Source organism: Ascaphus truei, chromosome 4 (assembly GCF_040206685.1).
Source record: "Ascaphus truei isolate aAscTru1 chromosome 4, aAscTru1.hap1, whole genome shotgun sequence".
Lineage (NCBI taxonomy): Eukaryota > Metazoa > Chordata > Amphibia > Anura > Ascaphidae > Ascaphus > Ascaphus truei.
Window position 1 is genome coordinate 366,243,884 of NC_134486.1, and position 26,762 is coordinate 366,270,645.

A 26,762-nucleotide genomic window follows, 5' to 3' on the forward strand; every position below is an offset into this window, starting at 1 on the left:
AATAGCATATATTAAAATAGTGGATGTTGGAACAACGTGCTGGAGGTAGGTTGATCCTGAATAATAGTAGCCGTGTTGGCTCCGGATCAGATAATATCTTATGTACCAGATATAACTATATTGGAACACTGGTAACAAAACGACACAGAGATCCTGATATGGACCTTTGTGATAGGTGTGGGTTCCTGGGTGTGCTAATAAAGGTACTGAAGTAACATATCACACACTGGCATAGTCTGCGTACTTCCTTTATTAAGGTGGTAAGTATGATATATATATATATGCTGGTAGACGCTGGGAACGAATATAGTATGATTCTCAGCAGTCGTGAGTGCAGTCAGCTAATTAACCACTCTATATATATGGGTGTCTCCAGCCAAGTGTCAAACTGACCTAAGGTAACCTTCTATTGTATATACTGCAGGGTACTAACCTGCACGAGCAGGCTGCCGCATGAACTCGCGGTTAGAGTTTCATAATGCGGATGCAGTCACAAGCCTGCGCGTGCACGTGGGAGAAGGGAGCCGACGCGCGCGTTTCGCGAGGGGCTTTCTCAAGGCGAATGGTAAGTATAGTACTTATATATATATATATATATATATACTTACCATTCGCCTTGAGAAAGCCCCTCGCGAAACGCGCGCGTCGGCTCCCTTCTCCCACGTGCACGCGCAGGCTTGTGACTGCATCCGCATTATGAAACTCTAACCGCGAGTTCATGCGGCAGCCTGCTCGTGCAGGTTAGTACCCTGCAGTATATACAATAGAAGGTTACCTTAGGTCAGTTTGACACTTGGCTGGAGACACCCATATATATAGAGTGGTTAATTAGCTGACTGCACTCACGACTGCTGAGAATCATACTATATTCGTTCCCAGCGTCTACCAGCATATATATGTAGCGGTCATGTAAAATGCCTACAGTCATCTCTCCTGCTGGCAGTAAGGCCTGGTAAGTGTGGGCATGCCAGCAGTAATCATGGAGGTTTTCCCTCACACCCTGGTGGGGTGCTCTGTGTATGGCTGGGACTGGTCACATGCTCTGACTCCATGGTTAGTGATGTCAGAGGTGTGTCAGCCTCAGAAGCTTACATAAGGCACAGCACTGTGTTCTAAAGTTGTGTTGCTGTGGAGTTGTTGTTCTGCTGAGGAAGGAGTTCAAGTTCTATCAGAGTGTCAGTTATGTTATAGTAACTCCATGGGAGGCTGTGTCCAGGGACCTGGCACAGGACAGTGATTCCTGCGGGAATAGTGAATCCCTGATCTAGGTGATATACCTAACTAAAGGGAGCACTGGCGAGATGAGCGGCTGAAGATACTACTTGTGGAGGGCAGTTGCCCTGCCGTGTCAATAAAGATGAGTTCAGCCAGAAACCCTCTCGTGTATCTATCTGGAATGAGTGTACAGAGAGGAGCACCACGGAGGAGTTCCTCGCCAGGATCATCCCCATGCGGACGCAGGGACCCTGGTGAGGTGGAGGCGCTGCACTGGAACTAGGTGAGACTCAGCACACTACCTCAGCTGCCTGTCTGACGGGTCCTCCCCACACACCATCATGCGGGAGACTCAGGAGTCCTGTAGCCAGCAGGTGCACCATATGACATATCCACACTGTAATGGGGTCCGGTTAGACCACAGGGGCCAATGTGAGATTGGGTGGGTCACACCGGGCCAGAAATACCGTTACATATATATATATCATACTTACCACCTTAATAAAGGAAGTACGCAGACTATGCCAGTGTGTGATATGTTACTTCAGTACCTTTATTAGCACACCCAGGAACCCACACCTATCACAAAGGTCCATATCAGGATCTCTGTGTCGTTTTGTTACCAGTGTTCCAATATAGTTATATCTGGTACATAAGATATTATCTGATCCGGAGCCAACATGGCTACTATTATTCAGGATCAACCTACCTCCAGCACGTTGTTCCAACATCCACTATTTTAATATATGCTATTAATAAAGTTTATGTTTTAAATCACTCATCTATCATCAGAGCGTGAACCTGAGTGCTATACAGGGTTCTCTCTCTATTCCTTCACTACTGTATGTACACCCTAAGCACCGTTCATCACCCTATCTTATTAGTGTGGCTGCAGCAGGGGCACCCTACTATCCTACAATGATGATCGTTCACTTTAATTAACACAGTCCCTGCCCAGGTGATCTTAGAATCTATATTTTTTGGTGCCTGTGACAAAGGGAGATGAAGTGACTTGCCCAACGTCACATGGAGCTGACACCGGGAATTGGACCAGGTTCTCCTGATTCAAACTCAGTGTCATCGTTTACAGAGTCAGTGTCTTTACTCACTGAGACACTCCTTCTCCCAACCCAATACATAATGAAAATGTAACGATTCTATTTCTATATTTGAAGAAATAACATGTGTGGTTACAGTACACCTGCCTTAATCAAATGGCACATTATGAATAATTATTTGTAGGCATTATGGTAATAAGCCAAAAATATGGTGTGAATATCAGATTGATAGAAAATACTAACAAGCTTTATGTATCTATTTAACTAAATGTATGTACAATACAATTCTTGGTTAGCCATAATACATACAGTACTAATCAAAAAAAGAACATTTAATTATGCTATCTATGCTCTTGTTATATGTAATGTTTGCTACCAACTCGTGTAAATAATCCATTATTATGAAAATTGCTACTGAACTGGAAGGTTATTGTGGTTAAAGAAATATCACATAAAAATAAATTATTATTGAAATAATGTTATAATAAAAGAGACATTTTTAATTGTAAATATAAGACTACAATTGATATACGGTAGGTCAATATTAATAGGTACGCAAGATGGATTCAAGGAAAATATTATAGCACAATACTTAATATTGATAACTGGTCTTTTTGATCACTTAAGTAACAAGTGTTTACTTGTTTATTAAATCGGGAATATGCCTCTAAATAGTTAAAAGTTACATTACACTGATACAATTTACAATATGAAAATTAGATGGTTCTTTGTTAAAGGGGTTAGTATTGCATACACAATAATCTTTAATATTTTTTTCAAAATAATTATTATAGAAAATGTTTATATGTTTTATTTTGCTAACCAATGCCATAATTTGTGTAAGGTGTGTACAAAAGCAACATGTATTGTTAAATCTTACATGAAAGAAAAGACTCCGAAGGAAATATATGTACAAATCATTGTGACACATTAGATTTCAAAGAAGAACAAATGTTTGATATCAATGTTACATAAAAAATATTTAGCAAAAAGTTATTTTTGGATCATACAGTAATTAGGTTGATGTTTCCAAGGTCTGAGAACATACAGAATGTGATCCTGTGTTTGCAGGAATATTATGCTTCATTAGTGCTGTAAGTCTCTGTATACAATACCATTGAAAATTATAGCAAATGTTGCTCAAGCTGCAGAATCCTGTACACATACAATGTGCATATGTAATATAGGACAGCATAAAATGTAAGGATTGAGACTAAGGGGCCTATGCACTAAGCATTCATAAGGCACTTATCGAGCACTTATCGGCCAAAATGCCTACGACGATTCTGTAAGTGTCGGTAAGTGGGCGATAAAATAATGATTCAGCAAAAATTTCAGCGTTCAAAATTTTTTTGCAGAGTGAGCGGCGATAAGCCACTTATTGGCAGGTTCTGAAACTCGTGCAATTCTAGTAGCTGCGATTAGGTTATCAAGGCCTATCGTGGCTCTAGAATGGCGAGTTTTTCCCAAAATCCTCACGCCAGGAAAAGTTGGAGTGAAGGTGGTGAGAACCTGCTGAGAAGCAGCAAGACAGGACTTAGAAAAAAAAATGCTTTTTTTCTGCGTCTTCTTGATGCCGGGAGTCTCCGGAGCTGATACCCATTACTATCAGCACCGGAGACCACAGGCATGAATGCCATGCAATAAAAATGCATTTAAAGTCATCTTCATTACCATAGTGGCTAACCGCCAAGGCAATGAAGGGGTTAACCCCTCCCGCTACCCACCAAGGAACAAATACCCCCTTCACCCACCCCTACTACCCACCATAAACACTAATACCCACATCCTCCAAACCCACTTGATTGATACCAGAGGCCGCAGGTGTCTGGGAGTCCTCAGGTGGTCCCTGCGTGTGTCTGTGTGCCCTTGGGTGGTCCCCTTCGCGGGTGTCTGGGGGCCCCAACGTTGTCACCGGGAGGTCCCGATGGGTGTCTTGGGGCCCTCGGGTGGTCCCCACGGGTGTCTGGGGGCACTTGGGTGTTCCCGCGGGTGTCCAGGGGTCCTCAGGTGGTCCCCGTGGTTGTCCGGGGGTCCTCGAGTGGTCCCCATGGGTCTCCACTGGCCTACAGTACCAATCCTGTTGCAAAATTTTTCTTTTGGCACACATTGCAATAAATACACCTCCCCCCACCTCAACACATACAGTACAGTAATGGTCAAAATAACTATTATCCAGATATGGATAATAGGTCATTTTCCCATTATTAAATCAAACATTAGCCAGCTAGCAGAAATAAAGTAAATAAACCTTTCTACTTACCCTGCCATCACAACAGGCGCCCTCATCAGCATACTGCAGTGCCATGTCCTCCGTTGCCAGAAAGAATACAAGAAAAAATACCATTTAATGGCCCTTAACCCCTTAATCACCTTAGCGGTTAATAACCCATCCTCCCCCGCTACCCACCCTGGAGACCTAACCACCCACCCTAATAAAAAAGCCTCAAGGCCAAAAATACACAATAATCAAACATATACATAAGTACCTAAGCACCACAATTCAAGACATAAAAGCACTAGCCAACCAATTGAATAAATACAAGCACTAGCCAACCAATCAATTACATCATTTCAAGCACTAACCAACAAATCAATTAATTCATTAAACCACTAGCCAACACATCAATTAAAACCAGTAGCCAAAAAAATAAATAATTAAATAAAAATGCTAAACCATTGGAAAGCAAATTGACCTCTGTAAAAATATTTGCACCTGGATTGAAAACTGGTTCAAGAAAGGATAGACAGAGAGTTGTCATGACACTGGGGTTTTTTGTTTGCCTTCCTCTGGATCAATAAGGAAGTATAGATATAGGATAAAGTATCTGTTGTCTAAATTTAGCATAGGTTGTACTTGATGGACATATGTCTTTTTTGAACTTCAGCTACTATGCAACTATGTCATAAATGGAAAGTTTTCAGGTTGGGCTAAAGTTGTGAGTGGATCGGCACTGGGACCCTGCTTTTTAACTTATTTATTAATAACCTTGAGGTTGGCATAGAGAGCAAAGTCTCCATCTTTGCTGATGACACTAAATTGTGTAAGGCCGGCGGTCACCTCACCCCCGCGCCCTCCTTCCACCCACTTACCTCGGCTCCGGCATCGGCTCTGGTGTCATGACGTCACGTTGCCATAGCAACGTGACATCACATGACCTCACTGCGTCATTTGACACCGCGTTGACATGGCGACGTGTGTGGAGCCAAGGTAACTAAAGGTTTACAGAGGCCCTGCATCTCCCCTGGCACTTAATTTAAGTGCCTTCAGGAAGCACGTGGGGCATCTGTAAACCGTGTGTCCCCCGCAGGCAGTCTCGCACCCCCCCTGGGGGTCGCGCCCCCCAGTTTGTGCACCGCTGGTGTAAGGTACTGTAGTAGAATCAGACCAGGATATTATTTCCCTCCAGAAGGACTTGGATAGACTGGAAACTTGGGCAGGTAAATGCAGATGATGTTTAATACAGATAAAGGTAAGGTTATGCATTTGGGAAACAAGAATAAACAGGCAGTTTACAAATTAAATGGGGATAAATTAGGAGAATCCATGACGGAGAAGTATTTAGGAGTGCTTGTAGACAGCAGGCTTAGCAATAATGCCCAAAGTCATGCAGTAGCTGCAAAGGCAAACAAGATTTTATCTTGCATTAAATGGGCAATGGATGGAAGGGAAGTAAACATAATTATGCCCCTTTATAAAGCATTAGTAAGACCACACCTTGAATATGGAGTACAATTTTGGGCACCACTCTTTAGAAAAGACATTATGGAAATAGAGAGAGTGCTGAGAAGAGCCACCGGATTAATAAAAGGGGTGGACAATCTGATTTATGAGGAGAGGCTTTCTTAATTAGATTTATTTACATTAGAAAAGATGTGTCTAAGAGTGGATATGATAACTACTGTATATAGAAATATATTCAAGGACAATACAAAGAGCTTTCAAAAGAACTATTCATCCCAAGGGCAGTACAAAGGACAAAGGGTCATCCCTTAAGTTTGGAGGAAAGGGGATTTCACCAGCAACAAAGGAAAGGGTTCTTTACAGTAAGGACAGTTAAAATGTGGAATTCATTACCCAATGGAGACTTGATGGCAGATACAAAAATAGATGTATTCAAAAAAAGGTTGAACATCTTTTTAGAAAGGAAAGGTATACAGGAATACACCAAATAAGTAAACATAGGAAGGATGTTGATCCAGGGAGTAATCTGATTGCCAATTATTGGAGTCAGGAAGGAATGTATTTCCCCCCCTAATGAGATATCATTTGAGGATATTTCACTGGGGTTTTTTGTTTGCCTTCTTCTAGATCAATATACTGTAAGTACGGATATAGGATAAAGTATCTGTCATCTAAATTTAGCATAGGTTGGACTTGATGGACGCATGTCTTTTTCAACCTTATCTACTATGTAACTATGTAACATTGATGTATCAGCATAGTGCATTAATTGCTATTGCCATGTGAATATGGAATGACAGTTTAGTTAAGGTGACCATACACATTGGTTTGACCGGGACAGTACCGGTTTATCAGTGCTTGTCCCAGTGCCCCGAATTGGTGAGTAAAACGTCTAATTTGCGGCTCCTAACGTCTTTGAGCGACAATTTCAAAACCGGAACATATGATATATTTTTGTCAGCTCCGACCTGGCTCCCACTACTACCCTCTCTGGCGTCAGCATCGGACATTGACCCCCCCCCCTCCCCAAGGTAAAATGTGTGTTTTTTCTTGGGGGGTAGGGGCCATGGGGGGGGGGGAGCTGTGTATGTGTGTGTGTCTTGGGGAATGGGGGGGCTGTATGTGTGTGTGTGTCTTTGATGGGAGCTGTGTGTGTTTTGAAGGGGGCTATGTGTGTGTCTTGGGGAGAGCTGTGTGTGTGACTTGGGGGAAAGCTGTGTGTGTGTCTTGGGGAAAGCTGTGTGTGTGTCTTGAGGGGGAGGTGTGTGTGTATGTTTTGGGAGGAGCTGTGTGTGTCTTTGGGGGAGATGTGTGTGCCTTGGGGGAGGTGTGTGTGTGTCTTGGGGGAAGGTGTGTATATCTAGAGGGGGAGCTGTGTGTATGTCTTGGGGGATCAGTGTGTGTGTCTCTTGGGGAAGCCGTTTGTGTATTTTGCTGGGGAGGTGTGTGTGTGAGGAGGGGGCAACGAGTGAGTGAACAAAAGTGGTGGTCTGAGAGAGGTGGAGGAGTGAGAGGGTAATGTGAGAGGGGGGGGGGGAGGGATTGTTTCATATATATTTAAAGGTCAATACAAGAAACGTTTGATGGAACTTATATTAATCGGTTACAGCTGAAAATTAAGAAATATGCCTAAAGCCCATTACCAACGTAAAAGTAACAACTTGACTATTTATATTTATTCAATAGAGGACTACTGTATGTGACAGAAACATTGGGAGTTCCTGTAAATGTATACATTTTCACAGCTGCTAATCTGAGCAGAAACAGTGCAAAGGAATGACACTAGATTGATTAAAGCAGGGGTATCCCTGCTTCAGCACAGGTGGTGCAGTCTTGACTGAGCCACTGATTGAGCCATCTGTGCTGAAGCAGGGATATCCTGAAAACCTGACGTGTTGGGTGTTGGTAACTCTTGATGACTGGAGTTGGCCACGTCTGGATTAAAGGATACATGTGGAGTGGGTTTTTGCACTTGTTTTGCAGAAGAGAGACCCCATGTTGGTGTAATTATAAGAAAGAGTCATTTTATTCTAATGGATACAAATCAGACGCTTTTGCAATGAGCTCATTACTAGAACGGAAATTGAGTTGTGTTCTAGATCATGCATTTGTTTAACGTGGATATTTTTGAAGAGCCCTCAACATATCAAATATTAATAAAAATAGAAAACTGGTCGAAATATACATCTAGATCTTGCTGCTCTGTATCTGCATATAGTACATATATGACATATCTTTCCCTTTAGTCTCATATTTATACCACTTATAAGAAAGATTAGAAATACCAAATTCATAACTATTTCCTCTTAAATTTTATATATTCATATATATTTTCATCAGCCATTGCTTTAGATGACATGACAAAATGTTTGTAAAAATCTACCATACAGTAATTACTGTACTTCTGATGACAGTGTATTTTGCATCATTTATTTTGTGTATGTACTGTATCATATTGATTGCTGTGCTTATGTAATGCCTGCATCATTCATACTGTATGTATTTAAAAGGAAAATATTCCAGTACAATAATACTGATAGGATTGGGCACTTTTAAGATTTCCCAGGAAAAAAAAAAAAAAAGAGAGAGAGAGAGAGAGAGAGAGAGAGAGAGAGAGAGAAGTAGGTAGAAAGAAGGGGATGAAGAAAGAAATAAAAAGTATCTGACAGACAAACAGATAACAAACTGCAGAAGATACTTTGTAAAGCTAATAATACCTGTATAAAGATCTTGAGGGTGGCAGTAGACACCAGGGTCGTGCACACTAGGGAGGAGGGGTCAGGCTTTCCCTCTGGGGTTTTGCTCTTGTATTTCACCCCCATGATAAAAGCCATAGGCAGGGCAAATACTAAGGAAGAGATCCATATTACAGAGAGAATCTTCTTGGTTCTCATCCTGGACATAATCATTTTAGCTCGCATGGGATGACAGATAGCCAGGTATCTCTCGCAGCTCAGGCTGGCGATGTTCAGCACTGTGGCATAGGAACAGATATCACGGAGGAAATAATAGCTCCTGCAAACTGCATCGCCGAAGATCCAAGGGTAGTGGACCCAGATGAAGTTGTAGAGCTCAATGGGTATACTGATCACCAAGATGAGGATGTCAGACAGAGCTAGGCTCACCAAGTGATAGTGGACCGTGCCCTGCAGAGTTTGCAGACTCTGCTTTTTCAGCACCAGTAGGATGATCAGCACATTCCCGGTGGTGCCCACCAAGAAGATAAGCACATACAGGACAGTAAAGAAGACTTTGGAGGATAAGTGTGTGTTCACTCCAAGCTGGTTGGCCAGATCACCAGTGGAGTTTGGCACCGCAGCGGGGAAGCTCAGATTTTTTACATCCCACATCTCTTCTTCCATCCTTAAAGTATTCTTCCCTGAAAATATTTGCTTCAGTGAGGGATGAGCCGAGGCGGAGACCGGGGCTTGGAGAATGTCCCTTTCATCAGGTGCAGAGACCAACACGTGATGGTGATCTTGTTTTATATATATATATATAAAAAAAATATGTAAAGTGATAGTGAATATCTTCAGGTAACACTCTTAAAGTGGACCATGTTCAGTATTTTATCTATGCTGTAGTACACTAGACAGTAGATGTACCAAGTGTTACTAACTAACACCTCTCCCTTTAACTTCTAATATCTACATGTAGTCCCTACTTTCCACTTCAGAATCCAAGATCGTCTTTCCTCTCTCAGGTTGCCTTTGTTCAATAGCCCAACTCTTAATAATGTATGTCTATGTATTATTTGGATTAATTTAATACTTGTTATCTATCTAGGTATTTCCCCCCATTTATGTTCTTAATCTCTTCCTCTGAGCTTTATTGCTGGCCTTTCCCAACACAATGTGGAATAAATATGCGATAACAAGTCATGCTGTTTTCATTCTCAATCTCACTTCTAATCTATCCTTCACTGCCTTTTTTCAGCATCGTTGAAATGTGAAGCTTGGTGCAGGGAGTGGGCAGCGTCAGCTTTGCAATGGGATGAGATAACAAAGGTGGCGAGGAAAATGGAATAGGGGAGTGACACAGTCATTGAAGACAGATCGTTTAGAGTATTACATGATTAATGAAACACCAACTGATGTGCCACATGGGTTTACCAAATCGATACCAGATTAAGGATCGATACGCAGGCTACAAATCTGAATATGGGAATGTAGACATTGTAATTTCCATAAATACATCCCCCCCAAAAGGCTATTATGTTTCTGATTCGTTTTACACATTTGCAACGGTTACAGATCTAAATTCATGCAAAACCTTAAAATATCCCATTTACTGTAGTCCTGGTTTTGATTTCCCTCTGTCAAATATACTGATTTGGGGCTGGCCCTACATTTCAGGTGTGAAATTCTACACTTATTAATATACTGTAATCTAAACGTTCTATGAACAATTATAATAGTAATAAAAAAAAACTTTAAGTACACTGAATCTCTTATTATTTACTCCTGCACATGTCTATATTTAGTCAGAAGAATTACATTACTGCAGAGTTGTATTTTGGAGTGATCAGATATATAAATATTATTTTAGATATCTCATATAAGTGCTTACATAACTGAAAGCAATGATTGCTATTATGAAGCATAACAGACAATTCAAGAGGTTGAAGGAATGCAATAGGATACAAAATCCATTGGTAGTTGGTGTGCTAACCCTCCCCTCCCCTCCCCCATATTGATTGATTGATTGATTGATTGGTTGTACTCACCAATGAAAATAGAGATAAGTGCTGCACACTAGAAAACAAAATCACAATGATGATACAATTACCTGTGCTCCTGCGCTTGAACGAAAGCCTGCAGCAAACCCAAGGAATACAGTGTTTAAAGCAACGCAAAGCACAAACGGATTTGAGTTAATCTAATTTAGTTAAAACCAAAACAACGACGTTTTCGACTCGTAGGTCTTTTTCAAGTGAGATCATGTCTCACTTGAAAAAGACCTACGGGTCGAAACATTATGGTTTTGGTTATAAATAAATTAGATTAACTCAAATCCGTTTGTGCCTTGCGTTGCTTTTCACACTGTACTCACCAATGAGATGAAGATGTTTTCAAGATAAACATTAAATGTATGACTGTATATTACGTTATGATGAATGAAAGAAGTTTTGAATAACTTAAAGCTGCACACCAACCAATATCCTACATGTGGTTTTTTTATTAATAAATCAGTTCTGTACTATGAGAGCATACTTGTAGTATTTATTTTTCAAAACAACGCTGAATTACATTTCTAATGTATTATAATGTAACAAGCATTTTTTGTTTCTATAGCAACCATTGACAAAGTCACATCCCCTTCCTCTTCTGAAAGGCTCTGGCAACACCCCTTTTTGAGCCCTGCCCTCTCTCTGGCAGTGCACCAATTGTATCTACTGATAGCTTGGTCACATGATCTTTCCCACAGAACTTTGTATCTTTGGGACTCTTCTGCTGCACTGGCGGCTATTCTGTGAACCCCCAAGTCGAATTTTGGCCGATAGATCACAGGAGAATGGATCGATCAGCAACTTAGCTAATTGCTTATCATTGTGCGGATTGTATTGATGCTCATATTAAAGGGAAAAAAATAAAATAAAAAAACGGCTGCTTGGACTGCTGCTTTAAAACATCTAATGGTTGTGAGTTTTCCTTCAGGCAAAGCCTTCTGTTTATCTAATCATTGTGGATGAGCTTGCATTCCCTGTTTATTAGGTTACTTTACATTGACATTGCATTAACATTCAATGATTTTTTCTCACCACAGAAGTTAATATTGTGATAGGGAAATTAATTTATACAATGCTGCTGCTTTTTTTTTTAACAAACCGTGCTGCCTTAAAACTGTATTTGACAGATTATTCAATTAAAATAGCACCTATGATAATAGAAGAATAGAAAAAGAAAAGCATTACTAATAGGTAAAAACACAATTTCAACAACATTGTTTTTTTTTTACTTTTCCTAAATAAAAAAATTGAAATAACTTTGAAACATAATAGTGCTCGTAATGTATGAACCTTGAGTGGATGCTTTGACCGAAGTTTCAGGAATAAATGATTTTTTCCCCTGTGTGCCATAGTGGGAATACTTTACAGGATTACTGATGTCTCATCAGAAAATATAATATCCTCAAACTTTTCCCCACTATCAATCCATGCATGTGCTTGGTCAACTCTTTTAATCTTGTTAACATCCCTTATCATGCAATAATAGGAAAACATGGGTTAGGAAGAGCAGAAAATAATATAATGTTCATACTTATCACTTGGCGTGTGCATTAACAAACTCTACAGTGCCGTACTTTAGCTCAAATGTCTAAAGCTCCAGCCCAAATCACATCTCATTAGTCTTACTGGTCTCAGACACTGGAATATCATGCTTCTGCTGCAGAATATCTCAAACCTCTGCAGCAGATCGCTCAACATTTTTCAGGCTGATCTTGTCTACCAGCCAAATCCCTTCACTGTGAAAGTCAACATTAGGATGATGAAAAAGAGTGCAGACGCATAGATATATTCTGTGTGAAAAAAAAAAAACACATTTGAGGAAAAAGTGTACACAGTACTGTACTTACTCAGTTCTGACCCTGTGGACCATCTTACGAACCGTTGTCTACCCTTGAGCATGATAATGCAGCATAGTGTCACCAGAATGCCCCCTTCCCATAGCCACCATTGAATTTCCCTTGTCGAGAATCCATTCGTACATGTGCATTATTGTAACGCTACTTTCTTTGTAAATATTTTTGGTCATGGCTGCTATTCAGAATATACTGAACTACTACGGAATGTGTATTACAGCTGCGCTATGCATATGTTATACTGTACAGGTAAAACTAGAAATACAGGTATATTCCTACTTTTGATACCTTGTAACAATAGACAACTAATCAATTAACACCATGTGCTGAATGTTGCCCCTGTGGCACCAGTGGTACTGTATATAAATTCACACATAAATTGTATTTCTATACTCACTGATCTGGAGCAGAACTTTCATGCTTTAATTAAGTAATAATCCCCGGAGAACAGGGCATTACTGGCCAATAATGCCCTGGCTGGAAGAGTTGAAGGCCAGAGGCGAAGCCGAGGGACTTTAACCCAGCCAGAGCATTATTGGCCAGTAATGCTCTGTTCTGAGGGGATTATTACTATTATAGGCTAAATGTAGACTTTTTTTTCATAAATAATAGACACTTTTGTATAGTTATCTATTTTTTTTAATTAAAATGGTAAATAAATGAAACCACCTCTATATACGCTTACACTGCAGATATCTATATCCACACACTGCCGCCCCCTCTGTGTACACACACACACAGACACACACACACACACACACACACACACCAGCTCTACACACACACAACACAGCAGCTCTACACACACAAACTCTGCTGCTACACACACATGCTACACCCATAAACACTGCTGCTGTGACGGTTCAGGGGATTCCTTCCCCTCCATGTGTCCCTGATGTTCCGCTCCTGCCTGCCTCTCCTGTCCCTTCCTTGCCTTCCCCTGCTATTCTCCCTTCCGCCTCCCGTGTTTGCCCCTCTACGGCAGCCTCTGACTCCCTGTCGGTATCTGCGCACGCACCCCGCAAGACGCGCGCGCCTTCCAGGCTTCCCATTCCCCGTTGCAAGGATCCTTGCTCACGGCTCCCCTCGGTCCCCGTTCCTGCTCCCTTACCTCCTGCATTCTCCCCTCCTGTCCTTCCTTCATCCTCGGCAGGTGCCCCCGCGGCACGGCGCTCCGCGCACCTCGTGACGCAGCCTGTGCGCGCGCACTCTAACTTTACAGAGGGCGCGCGCACACGCTCCCCTTGTAGGCTCTCTCAGACCCCTGGCTCCTCCTCTCACAATCTACAGGCTATCTCCCTCACTGGCTCACCTGTCTCCTCCTCTCCTCCTCTTCACCTATCCCTGCTGTCTCCCTCTTCTCCCTCTGCTCCTCCTCTCTCTCCCATTGGTGTTCCCTCCTTTATAACCCCTGTCTGTCCTTTCTCTCATTGCTCTGCACAGTTCTTTGTAACCTCTGTGTGTGCAGTCTATGCTTGGCTCTCCTGTATTTTCCAGCCTCTGTTCCTGCTCCTGCTTACCCCTGGATTTCCGTGGCTTAACCTCTGCTTGTACTGGATTACCCTGCTCTCTACTGCCCTTGGACCCTGCTTACGGATACGACTTTGCTGACTTCTGTGAACCCTGGACTCTGGCTTACGAACATTACGATCCTGATCTCTATATCCCTGGACTCTGGCACATGGACACCACTACTCTTACTCTGAACTCTAAACGCGTTGCAAGTATACTAACCATCTTTCTATAGGCCCGGCAATGCCATACCACACTCTGGGCACACCCTCACTGCTGTGGGTGCGTGGTAAAACCCTTCCCACCTCAGTACTGGGGACTGGCCAGGTCTGCGGGCATACAGGCGTTATATTATGCAGAGCCCAACAATTGCAGACCCCCCTGAGGTGGGTACAGGTGTTTCTTTGGAGCACTTGCAATTTGTGAGCAACCAGCTGACCACTATTTCCCAGCAACTTGCTAACCTCTCCCTTCAGGAGACTCCAATGGCTCCGTCACCCCCTGTTGCTATGACTTATGCTAACGCTGGACCCCGAATTCCACCGCCTAATCGCTATGATGGGGACCCCCTCGCTTGTCGCGGTTTCCTAAAACAATGCGAGGTGCAATTCGAAATGTCTCCCTCTCAGTTTCCTACTGGCCGTTCTAAGGTGGCTTACATCTACGCTTTGCTCACTGGTGATGCCCTCGCTTGGGCCTCTCCCCTCTGGGAACATTAGAGTGAATTGACCCAAGATTACCCCAAATTTAGGCGTGAATTCCAGCAAGTATTTGACACTCCTGCACGGCGCGAGACGGCCGCATTCTCTCTCTGCCATATTTCACAGGCTCGAAGATCTGCTGCCAAGTACGCGATCGAGTTCCGTACTCTCGCCGTGGAGACTCAATGGAATGATGAGGCACTCGCCCCGCATACTGGCATGGTCTCTCAGACACCTTGAAGGATGACCTTGCTACCCATGCCCTGCCTTCTTCCCTGGAAGAGTTGATTACACTCAGTGTACGTATGGACCAGCGCACCCAGGAACGACGCACGAGAGTCACTGTTCTCATTCTCTTCCTTCCCCTGTTGTCTTACAACAGGTTGCCCTCCTCATCTCTCCTAGCGTTGGACGCTCCGGAGCCGATGCAAATCAGTAGCCAACAACTTCGGGCCGCGTAGAGAATGCGACGCCGTCAGAAGGGACTCTGTTTCTACTGTGGTTCTTTGGAACATCGCCTCCAGAACTGTTCCCTGAAGCTGGGAAACGGGAACACCCAGTAAAGTTAGAGGGGCTTCTACTGGGTACTGTATCTCCTTGCCCCTCTCTCCCCGAGGATCTCCCGAAGAAGTTTATGCTTCCCGTTACTCTGGAGGGCCCAGACCTCCTACTGGAAGTAAAGGCTTTCATTGACTCTGGATCTGGCGGTAACTTCCTGGACCAGACCTTCGCCTCCGAGAACCAAATTCCTATGGTCAAGAGAAAAGCACCTATTGGTCTCGAGGCCATTGACGGTCGCCCGCTCCAGCCAGCATTTATCATCTGGGAGTCCATTCCTCTCACACTGACCTTGGCCGATGGTCACAAAGAGGTAATAGTCTTTGATATCTTCCATTCTCCTACCGTTCAACTGATTTTAGGATTGCCTTGGCTTCAACTCCACAATCCGCGCATTGACTGGACCGGCACCATGCCTATCCAGTGGCCTCCTTCCGCGGAGTCTGCTTCCCTGGAGTCCCCTGTTGCGGTGATTGCCGGCCTGGATTCCATTCCTTCCAATCTCTCGATTCTTCTGACCATGTATCATGAATTCCTGGACGTCTTCAATAAGGTACAGGCTGAGGTTCTACCTCCCCATCGTCCATACAATTGTCCTATTGATTTAATTCCAGGAACCATTCTCCCGAAGTCGAAATCTTACCCGTTGTCTGTTCCTGAAACCGAGGCCATGACGTCTTACATCCAAGAAAACTTGGAGAAAGGATTCATCCGCAATTCTACCTCCCCCCGCTGGGGCAGGCTTCTTCTTCGTGAAAAAGAAGGATGGATCATTAAGACCTTGTATCGACTTTCGCGGACTCAACAAAATCACGGTAAAGAATCGGTATCCCCTTCCCTTAATCTCTGAACTGTTCGATCGCCTCCAGGGAGCCTCTATCTTCTCCAAGCTCGATTTAAGAGGGGCCTATAATCTCATTCGCATAAGGGAGGGGTACGAATGGAAAACCGCATTTAATACGCGATCTGGACATTATGAGTATCTAGTAATGCCTTTCGGATTATGCAATGCTCCTGCCGTCTTCGAAGAGTTTATGAATGACATCTTCCGAGATGTATTGGGAACATTTGTTATCGTATACTTGGATGACATTCTCATTTATTCTAAAAACCTAGAGGAATAAATTCACAATACCAAACTCGTGCAGTCTAGGCTCCGTGCTAACCACCTTTACGCCAAGATGGAGAAATATTTGTTCCACCAGACGTCTACTGCCTTTTTAGGCTATATTATCTCTAACCAAGGTTTTTCGATGGACCCAGAGAAGTTGAAGTCTGTTCTCGACTGGTCGCTGCCAAATTCTCTCAAGGACGTGCAGCGTTTTCTTGGTTTTGCCAATTATTACAGGAAATTCATCCGTAATTTTCCTTCCATTGCTCTCCCCATCACTGCTTTGACCAAAAAAGGTGCCGACCCCACGTCTTGGTCCTCCGAAGCAATTGACGCATTTGAATTTCTCAAAAAAGCCTTTGTCTCTGCACCCATCCTACGTGATCCTGATACCTCTCTTCCCTTCACTTTGGAAGTTGACGCCTCGGATGTGGGAGCCGGTGCAGTTCTTTCTCAGAGGTCCTCCCCCCAAGAAAAACTCTACTCCTGCAGTTTTTTTTCTCGTAAATTCTCGTCTGCCGAGAGAAATTAGGATGTTGGGAATCGTGAGCTACTGGCCATTAAATTGGCCCATCAGGAATGGAGGCATCTTTTAGAAGGTACCAAGGAGCCTATTGTCATCCTCACCGACCACAAACATTTGCTGTATATTGAGGGGGCTCGTCGATTAGGATCCCGCCAGGCCCGTTGGTCTCTTTTGTTTTCCAGTTTCAACTATATCATTACGTATATTCCAGGTACCAAAAATATCAAAGCGGACGCTCTCTCGCGCCAGTTCGCCACGGAGAACGAATCCAATGAGCCCACGGAACCTATTCTTCCTGCCAAGTGCATAATCTTTGCCAATAATTTTGATGTTTTGGATGAAATCAACAAGGCCCAGGTTCACATTCCTAGCAGCCTTCAATATTTTGACAAAGGCTTTCCAGGCCGAAACGCGTAAAGAGGACTCGCTTGCACCTTGTGCAAATAAAGCTTATTTTTATCCCACATCAGCCTTCATCTATTTTTGTGCTGTGCGACGCATCTTTCTCTCCTTGAGAAGTTCTTCTACACATTCCTAGCAGGTTCAGGGTACCAGAGGGAATCCAATACGCAGCTCCACGATTTCGCCTCAAGATCTTACTTGTGGGACATTCTTCTAGATCAGCCGGTCATCCAGGCTTCAAGAGGACAGCGGATCTGATTAAACGGACATTTTGGTGGCCTAAGATGAACAAGGACATTTTTGATTTCACTAGTGCTTGTATGTATGTGCCCAGAGTAAAACAAACCTTCTGGCCTTCTCATGCCTCTTCCCATCCCGGAGCAGACCTGGAAACACATCTCTATGGATTTCATCGTCGAACTTCCCAATTCCAAAGGAATGAATACCATTCTTGTCGTGGTAGACAGATTTTCTAAACACTCACACTTTATTCCCATCAATGGTCTTCCTAATTCTGCTACTTTGGCCGATATTTTTTCCAAAGAAATTTTCAGATTACATGACGTTCCCATTTCAATTGTCTCTGACAGAGGTTCTCAATTCATCTCTAAGTTCTGGTGGGATTTTTCCCAGAGACTCGGAATTTCTCTTCTTTTTTCTTCCGGATACCACCCTCAGACCAATGGTCAGACTGAAAGGATGAATCAAACCTTAGAGCAATATCTCAGATGTTTCGTCTCTGAGTCACAAGACAACTGGGTGGACCTGTTACCATGGGCCGAATTTGCTATCAACTCGCTTAAGAATGAATCTACACAAGAGTCTCCTCTTTTCATCAATTTTGGTTTTCATCCTAGCAGTCTTCCCCTCTCCTCCCCCCCTTCTGGCGTTCCCGCATCGGACTCCCATGTTACGACCCTCCAGAATTCTAGGGAAAGGATCCTTAAATCTCTACAAACTGCCGTCTCTAGGCAAAAAACTAAAGCGGATTGATGTCGCCAACCAGGGCTTTCATTTAAACCGGGTGACAGAGTGTGGTTGTCCTCAAAGAATATTAGGCTTAAAACTCCATCTCCAAAGTTGGCCCCAAGATTTCTGGGCCCTTTCAAGATAACAGAAAAGATCAATCTGGTCGCCTACCGTCTAGCACTACCTCCCACCATGAGGATCCCTTCCATATTTCATGTGTCCTTACTCAAGCCTTTTATCCAAAGCTCGCACTTTCCAGATCCTTCCCGTAAACCCAACCCAGTGTCTACTCTAGAACAACAAGAGTACGAAATTCATTCTTTAATCGACTCTTGTTGGTCAAGAAACAAGCTTCAGTTCCTCGTCCACTGGAAGGGGTATGGCCCAGAGGAGCGTTCATGGGTTCCAGCACGTCACATCCATGCTCCCAAACTTCTTCATCAGTTCCATCTAAAATTTCCCCAGAAGCCGTGGTTGAATCGTTCAGAGATCGATCCTCAAGGGGGGGATACTGTGACGGTTCAGGGGATTCCTTCCCCTCCATGTGTCCCTGATGTTCCGCTCCTGCCTGCCTCTCCTGTCCCTTCCTTGCCTTCCCCTGCTATTCTCCCTTCCGCCTCCCGTGTTTGCCCCTCTGCGGCAGCCTCTGACTCCCTGTCGGTATCTGCGCGCGCACCCCGCAAGACGCGCGCGTCTTCCAGGCTTCCCGTTCCTCATTGCAAGGATCCCCGCTCACGGCTCCCCTCAGTCCCTGTTCCTGCTCCCTTACCTCCTGCGTTCTCCCCTCCTGTCCTTCCTCCATCCTCGGTGGGTGTCCCCACGGCACGGTGCTCCGCGCGCCTCGTGACGCAGCCTGTGCGCGCGCACTCTAACTTTACAGAGGGCATGCGCACACGCTCCTCTTGTAGGCTCTCTCAGACCCCCGGCTCCTCCTCTCACAATCTACAGGCTATCTCCCTCACTGGCTCACCTGTCTCCTCCTCTCCTCCTCTTCACCTATCCCTGCTGTCTCCCACTTCTCCCTCTGCTCCTCCTCTCTCTCCCATTGGTGTTCCCTCCTTTATAACCCCTGTCTGTCCTTTCTCTCATTGCTCTGCACAGTTCTTTGTAACCTCTATGTGTGCAGTCCTATGCTTGGCTATTCTGTGTTTTCCAGCCTCTGTTCCTGCTCCTGCTTACCCCTGGATTTCCCTGGTTGACCTCTGCTTGTACTGGATTTCCCTGCTCTCTATTGCCCTTGGACCCTGCTTATGGATACGACTTTGCTGACTTCTGTGAACCCTGGACTCTGGCTTACGAACATTACGATCCTGATCTCTATATCCCTGGACTCTGGCACACGGACACCACTACTCTTACTCTGAACTCCAAAGGCGTTGCAAGTATACTAACCATCTTTCTACAGGCCCTGCAACACCATACCACACTCCGGGCACGCCCTCACTGCTGTGGGTGCGTGGTAAAACCCTTCCCACCTCAGTACTGGGGACTGGCCAGGTCTGCGGGCATACAGACATTACAGCTGCTGACACTGACACACACACACTGGAGTTCTATACCCACACAAAGAAGCTCTATATACACACACACACATACACACACCAGCTCCACACACACAACTCAGCAGCTCTACACACACATAGAACACAACAGCACAACACAACACACTGCTGCTGCTGCTATACCCATAAACACTGCTACTGACACACACACACACATACCCATAATAAAAAATGCAGTCACTTACTAAACTTTGCAGACTCTCTCCCCCCCAATTCAACTGAATCTGCTCCGAAAATCTGTCAGCTCGGGAGGGGGAGGATTCAACCCGTGGCTGATACGTCCTGACCAATCCCCTGCCCTGTCTCAGAGTTGTTACTTCATTCAGACGAATCCCCTGCTCTGTCTCAACTGTTCTGAAAGCTGATTGGCTGGAAATAAACACATTGAAAACTACACATTGCAAGCTGCTTAAATTCCGGGCATTACTGATTGGATAATGCCCGGAATTTTAACCAATCAGAGAGCAGGGTTTTCAATAATGCCCTGAATTTTACTGCTTTAGCCTCTGTAGCCCTCTTTCCTGCGTATCTAGAGTGACTACTAGTGCTGTATGTACCTGCTGGCTCAGCGAGATCTGGGCCTCCGCTAACTGGGAGCCTGGGGTAATATTATGGTCTTAGCAGCGCCTCCACTTACCCAGGATCCCCAAAAAGTGAGATTCCCCTAAGTAAGAATAATGATAACACACTTCAACATTGGAACCATTTACTGTTGCGTGATGGCAGAACCTTATCTTATATCCATAAGGGATAACACAGTTATAACCCAGCATACAAATGAATGACATGCAATAATAACACCTGTGGCTCGGCCAGTCTCCTAAGAGTAATGTCACTTTCCCTTCACCGTGTGCACCCCACACCGTGTCCAATATGTATGTGCGCAGTCCCTTGGTCACTCAACCCAGTGTCCCCAATGTGTCCTTCCCCAAGGCGGGATCAGCGCCTGATTGTACCGGTGTTGGTGCACTTATTAAATACCTTCCAGCTACTCCTGTAACCGGCAACTGACTTCGAAAATGATCCGCCGATCCAGCGTAGTCTCTCACGAGTTGGTGATGTCCAGCAGCTTTAGCCAAAACCGCTGTCCCACCGCAACTCCGCGATACTGTATCCCTATCTGCTACTACAGTAAGGGAGTAGATGTCTATCTCTATAGGGCGTTCCCTGCAACACCACAAGCTTATGGTGACTCAGGGTATACCTTGGGCCTGAAGGGGACTCTGGCCTACGTAGGTGGGTCACTGGCCCCCTGCACCACACACAACCTCTCCCCTTGCTCCTCCGGTGCCCTCTGGCTAGTGTGGTCCCTCCCCCTCGCTTCCCTTTCCACCCTGCCAGCAATTCCTGCACTCCCATTGGTTCCCTGGTGTCAGGTGGCTCTGCTGAGGCTCCTGGGAATTGTAGTTTACTGCGGGGCCTCCTGGTGATTGGCCAGCCGTTTGCGCGCTTTGCACTGCGCATGCGCGAACTCTCTCCGCTCTGACAGTCGCGCCTGACTATTGCACAACAACATGGCGGCGCCTTCTGCTGCCGGGCCGCCGTGGAACCTCCGAATGCTCCCTCAAGAGGCACCCTGCAGTGGAGGTAGAGAGGCAAACCAGGACATCCCTACACCTATAATAATGGATAAATCCTGCTTCTGTGGATGCAAGAACCTTCTTAATGCTGTACCATTCTCAGCTCTAAGGAACCTAAGAAAGGGCAGGATACCTGCTGATACACAACATGTACAAAGACTAAAGTAGATAAAGAAAACACAGCAGTAGCAAAAACTCCAAAGGGGAAGACTCTATGACCGATGAGAAAGAAGAAGAAGATAGTGAAAACCATTGACATGGAATTACCCAGAAAAGCTAATTTGGCACTAGATACCTGTACCCCAATCACCATCACACACAGCTCATCTCACCTTGAATCCAGCACATCCCACTCCAGATCCTGCTCATCTCACCTCGGACCTAGCTCTGTTCAACTTGGACCCTGCACACCTCACCTTGGGACCAACTCAGCTCAACTCGGACCCTTCTCAGCTCACCTCGGATCCAGCTCACAAAACTCCAGACTAGCTCAGCCCAACTTGGTCCTAGCGCAACCCAACACCAATTACTGAGCTCCAGTCTAGCTGTAACTGTTAGGATATTACACAACCCCAGTGCTATACCCATAAAGATAAAATATTGTATATATTAAAAAAATTGCCCATAACAGGGAAGTCCCTGTAATACATGAAAACACAAATAAGCGTGTATATGTGAAATATAATCATCAGTGTTTCTCAACCACCTCTATCTCGGAAGTCCTGAAGCCTGGAGGTCACACGGATTGTCCAAATCCTTCTTAATTTCTTTTTGGGAAATAGTCTTCCTTGGTGCTGGTCTCCAATGGTCAGTGCAATATGTGAAATGAAAAATACATAAAAAGAACAGTGTATACACTGGCGACACACTTTATTCGAGCTCGGCTAGTCCCACGAATTCGGGTATACCCGGGTGTATTGAGGTTTGTGACTGTTTTCTGCCCGAGTGCATTGAGTTATTTTCCGGCAGGGATTGAAGCATTTTATTCTTGCTGGCTGCAATACTGCACAGTATATATATATATACTGCATTACAATTCATGAATTTATGCCATCTGGTAGACACGCGAAGCATTGCAGCCTATTAAATCCTAATCATTATCATTTAACAGATCAGCCGCCCATCAGCCAGGCATGAACCCAGGCTATGAAGGCAAACGCAACGGGGCTTGTCAGAGGTGAGGAGCGGCGCATTCCAGGTATCTGCCAGGTACATACCGGGTATTTGCTCGAATAAAGTGTGTCGGTGCAGTAGTATGAAACAAGAGATAGAGATCTAATATCCATACAGTGTTGGACATATGGTAACAATAGAATCTAATGTTAAGGTCACAATAATATAGAGATTTAATACCAACAGTGGTTTAAATGTTGCATTAGGGATAGAGCTAATATATACAGTTAGGTCCAGAAATAATTGGATACTAACACAATTTTCATAATTTTGGCTCTGTACGCCACCACAATGGATTTGAAATGAAATAACCAAGATTCAATAGAAGTGCAGACTTTCTGCTTTAATTCAAGGGGTTGAACAAAAATATAGTATGAAACGTTTAGGAATTGCAACCATTTTCATACACAGTCCCCTTATTTCAGGGGCTCAAATATAATTGGACAAATTAACACAATCATAAATAAAATGTTCATTTTTAATACTTTGTCGAGAATCCTTTGCAGGAAATGACTGCTTGAAGTCTGGAACGCATGGACATCACTAAACGCTGAGTTTCCTCATTTGTGATGCTTTGCCAGGCCTTTACTGCAGCTGTCTTCAGTTGTTGTTTGTTCGTGGGTCTTTCTGCCTTAAGTTTTTTCTTCAGCAAGTGAAATGCATGCTCGATCGGGTTGAGATCAGGTGATTGACTCAGCCATTGCAGAATATTCAACTTCTTTGCCTTAAAAAACTCCTGGGTTGCTTTCGCAGTATGTTTTGGGTCATTGTCCATCTGTAAAGTGAAGCGCCGTCCAATCAACTTCTCTGAATTTGGCGGAATCTGAGCAGACAATATATCTCTATACACGTCAGAATTCATCCGTCTGCTTCTGTCTTCTGTCACATCATCAATAAACACTAGTAACCCAGTGCCATTGTAAGCCATGCATGCCCATGCCATCACGCAGCCTCCACCGTGTTTTACAGATGATGTGGTATGCTTCGGATCATGAGCCGTTCCAAGCCTTCGCCATACTTTTTTCTTCCCATCATTGTGGTACAGGTTGATCTTAGTTTCATCTGTCCAAAAATGCTGTTCCAGAACTGGGCTGGCTTTTTTTAGATATTGTTTGGCAAAGTCTAATCTGGCCTTTCTATTCTTGAGGCTTATGAATGGTTTGCACCTTGTGGTGAACCCTCTGTATTTGCTCCCGTGAAGTCTTCTCTTTATGGTAGACTTGAATAATGATATGCCTACCTCCTGGAGAGTGTTCTTCACTTGGCTGGATGTTGTGAAGGGGTTTTTCTTTACCCTGGAAAGGATCCTACGATCATTCACCACTGTTGTCTTCCGTGGACGTCCAGGCCTTTTTGTGTTGCAGAGCTCACCAGTGCGTTCTTTTTTTCTCAGAATGTACCAAACTGTTTATTTGGCCACTCCTAATGTTCCTGCTATCTCTCTGCTGGATTTTCTTTTTTTTTGCAGCCTAAGGATGCCCTGTTTCACTTGCATTGAGAGCTCCTTTGACCGCATGTTGTGGGTTCACAGCAACAGCTTCCAAATGCGAATGCCACACCTGGAATCAACTCCAGACCTTTTACCTGCTTAATTGATGATGAAATAACAAAGGAATAGCCCACACCTGTCCACGAAACAGGTTTTGAGTCAATTGTCCAATTACTTTGGTTCCTTGAAAAAGAGGGGGCTACATATTAAAGAGATGTAATTCCTAAACCCTTCCTCCAATTTGGATGTGAATACCCTCAAATTAAAGCTGATAGACTGCACTTTACAAATTTGAAAACGAGAGGTAATTCTCAATGTATTACTTCCTGGTAAAACATTTTATAAATAAATAAACCAATACCATATTTCCCAAAGAGAAAATTCAATTGAAAGTAATACAGGCATACCCCGCATTAACGTACGCAATGGGACCGGAGCATGTATGTAAAGTGAAAATGTACTTAAAGTGAAGCACTACCTTTTTCCCACTTATCGATGCATGTACTGTACTGCAATTGTCATATACGTGCATAACTGATGTAAATAACGCATTTGTAACAGGCTCTATAGTCTCCCCGCTTGCGCACAGCTTCAGTACAGATAGGGAGCTGGTATTGCTGTTCAGGACGTGCTGACAGGCGCATGCGTGAGCTGCCGTTTTCCTATTGAGCAATATGTACTTACTCGCGAGTGTACTTAAAGTGAGTGTCCTTAAACTGGGGTATGCCTGTATAGTGTTTTTCTTTGGCCTATTTGGTGCTGGATTTTTGCATCAGTATTAATTATGGGAGGCTATAATAAATAACTCTGTATGTGTGTTATATTTTTTGTACATTGGTATCAAGCATCATTTTATTATATGTAGCCATGGCTGGGCCAGGCCATACTTTCTGTCTCTTGTCACGTAAGTCCTAGTAGCTACAGGCAGTGGCAGGCTATCTTGTGAGGTTTGCCCCCCCTCATGCTGCCTCCCTGAGTTACTGGGGTGGAGGTGAACTGAGTCTGTGTATAGCCAATCATGGTGCAGACCTTGTGCCCACCCCTCTGTCACTCAAGGGAGTTGTTTACTGCTACAGCAGCAGCAAGGGCATAGATTTAACCCTAACACTGCCTGTGCTGGTACCAGGGTTTATGTGTTAGGTAGGGCAGATTAGTAGCCAAGAGGATCAATGGCTACACGAAGATGATGGCCCCCGTGCCCTGCATTTTCCTGGAGCCCCACCCAGTGGTTGCCCGAGTATATACCCTGACCTCCCGATAAGGATGGTGGATTTTAGACCCGGACAGGCCCCCGAGGTGCCTTTGGGGGTGAACTCTTCTACCCCTCTGATAGCCCCAGTAAGAATGTCACTAGTCCAGGGTCAGTTCACAGCCACCGGTCTGGCCGCAGCAGTCGCCGCTCATCCAGAGTCCCGGAGTTCGGGGAAGCAATACAGCAACTGGTGGATGGCCTAGCACAGGCCTCCCTCTCACATCATTACCTCGAGTTAGAAGCTTTCTCCGGGGTATCACCCACCCCCGCAGGGGAAGAAGAGTTTGAGAATTGGAGAGACCATACCCTGCAAGTGCTCAAAGAATGGTCTTGGTCAGAAGTTGTGAAGAGGCAGCGGATAGTCGAACGCCTAAGGCCCCAAGCAGCCAATATTGTGAGAATGCACCGCGACCTAGAGGGGTAAGCCACTGCCCAAGAGCTTGTAGAACTCTTCACCCAGGTCTATGGTGTTGAGGATGATGAAGATGAGCTCTTGGCACAATTCTGTGCCCTCCGGCAGAAGGAGGGAGAGGATCTGTTCACATTCGTCCGACGCATACAGGTAGCTTTGTGGAATTTACTCTCAAAGAAAGTCATTGCTGCACCAGTCTTGGATAAGTACAGGCTTAAGCAGCTTCTGAAAGGATTGTTACCCTTTCATCCTATAGCCCTTATGCTACGATGCGCCCCTCTGGCAGAGAAACCCCCTATCTTTACGGAACTGTTAGGTCAAATAAAGAAGCAGGAGGTACAAGTGCAATATCATACTCCCAAGACTTCTCAGGAGTCTACCAAGGGAGACAGCAAGGTAACGCCATCCAAGAAGCCTAGTGCGAAGGAGAATCCAGAGGAGAGCATCCCCCAGGAACCTCCCCGCCAGAACCCTCAGATGCCTCGGAGCTCGGCCTCTAATCCTACACTGGCGACACACTTTATTCGAGCTCGGCTAGTCCCACGAATTCGGGTATACCCAGGTGTATTGAGGTTTGTGACTGTTTTCTGCCCGAGTGCATTGGGTTATTTTCCAGGCAGGGATTGAAGCATTTTATTCCCGCTGGCTGCAATACTGCACAGTATATATATATATACTGCATTACAATTCATGAATTTATGCCATCTGGTAGACACGCGAAGCATTGCAGCCTATTAAATCCTAATCATTATCATTTAACAGATCAGCCGCCCGTCAGCCAGGCATGAACCCAGGCTAGGAAGGCAAACGCAACGGGGCTTGTCAGAGGTGAGGAGCGGCGCATTCCAGGTATCTGCCAGGTACATACTGGGTATTTGCTCGAATAAAGTGTGTCGGTGCAGTAGCTCCGGAGCGAATTCGTTGTTATACCTGCAACAGAGAAGGTCACTTCGCAGGGGACTGTCCAAATTTGGG

At 44.5% G+C, this 26,762-nt stretch overlaps 1 protein-coding gene across 1 annotated transcript in view; it reads right to left on the reverse strand.

Moving 5' to 3' along the window:
• NTSR2 (neurotensin receptor 2) overlaps window positions 1-9,320 on the reverse strand; it is a 62,129-nt gene extending 52,809 nt beyond the window's left edge. The window contains exon 1 of the mRNA XM_075594841.1: window positions 8,676-9,320. Coding sequence (XP_075450956.1) covers window positions 8,676-9,320 — 645 coding nt within the window. The remainder of the gene's footprint in view (window positions 1-8,675) is intronic.
• Window positions 9,321-26,762: the final 17,442 nt, after the last annotated feature.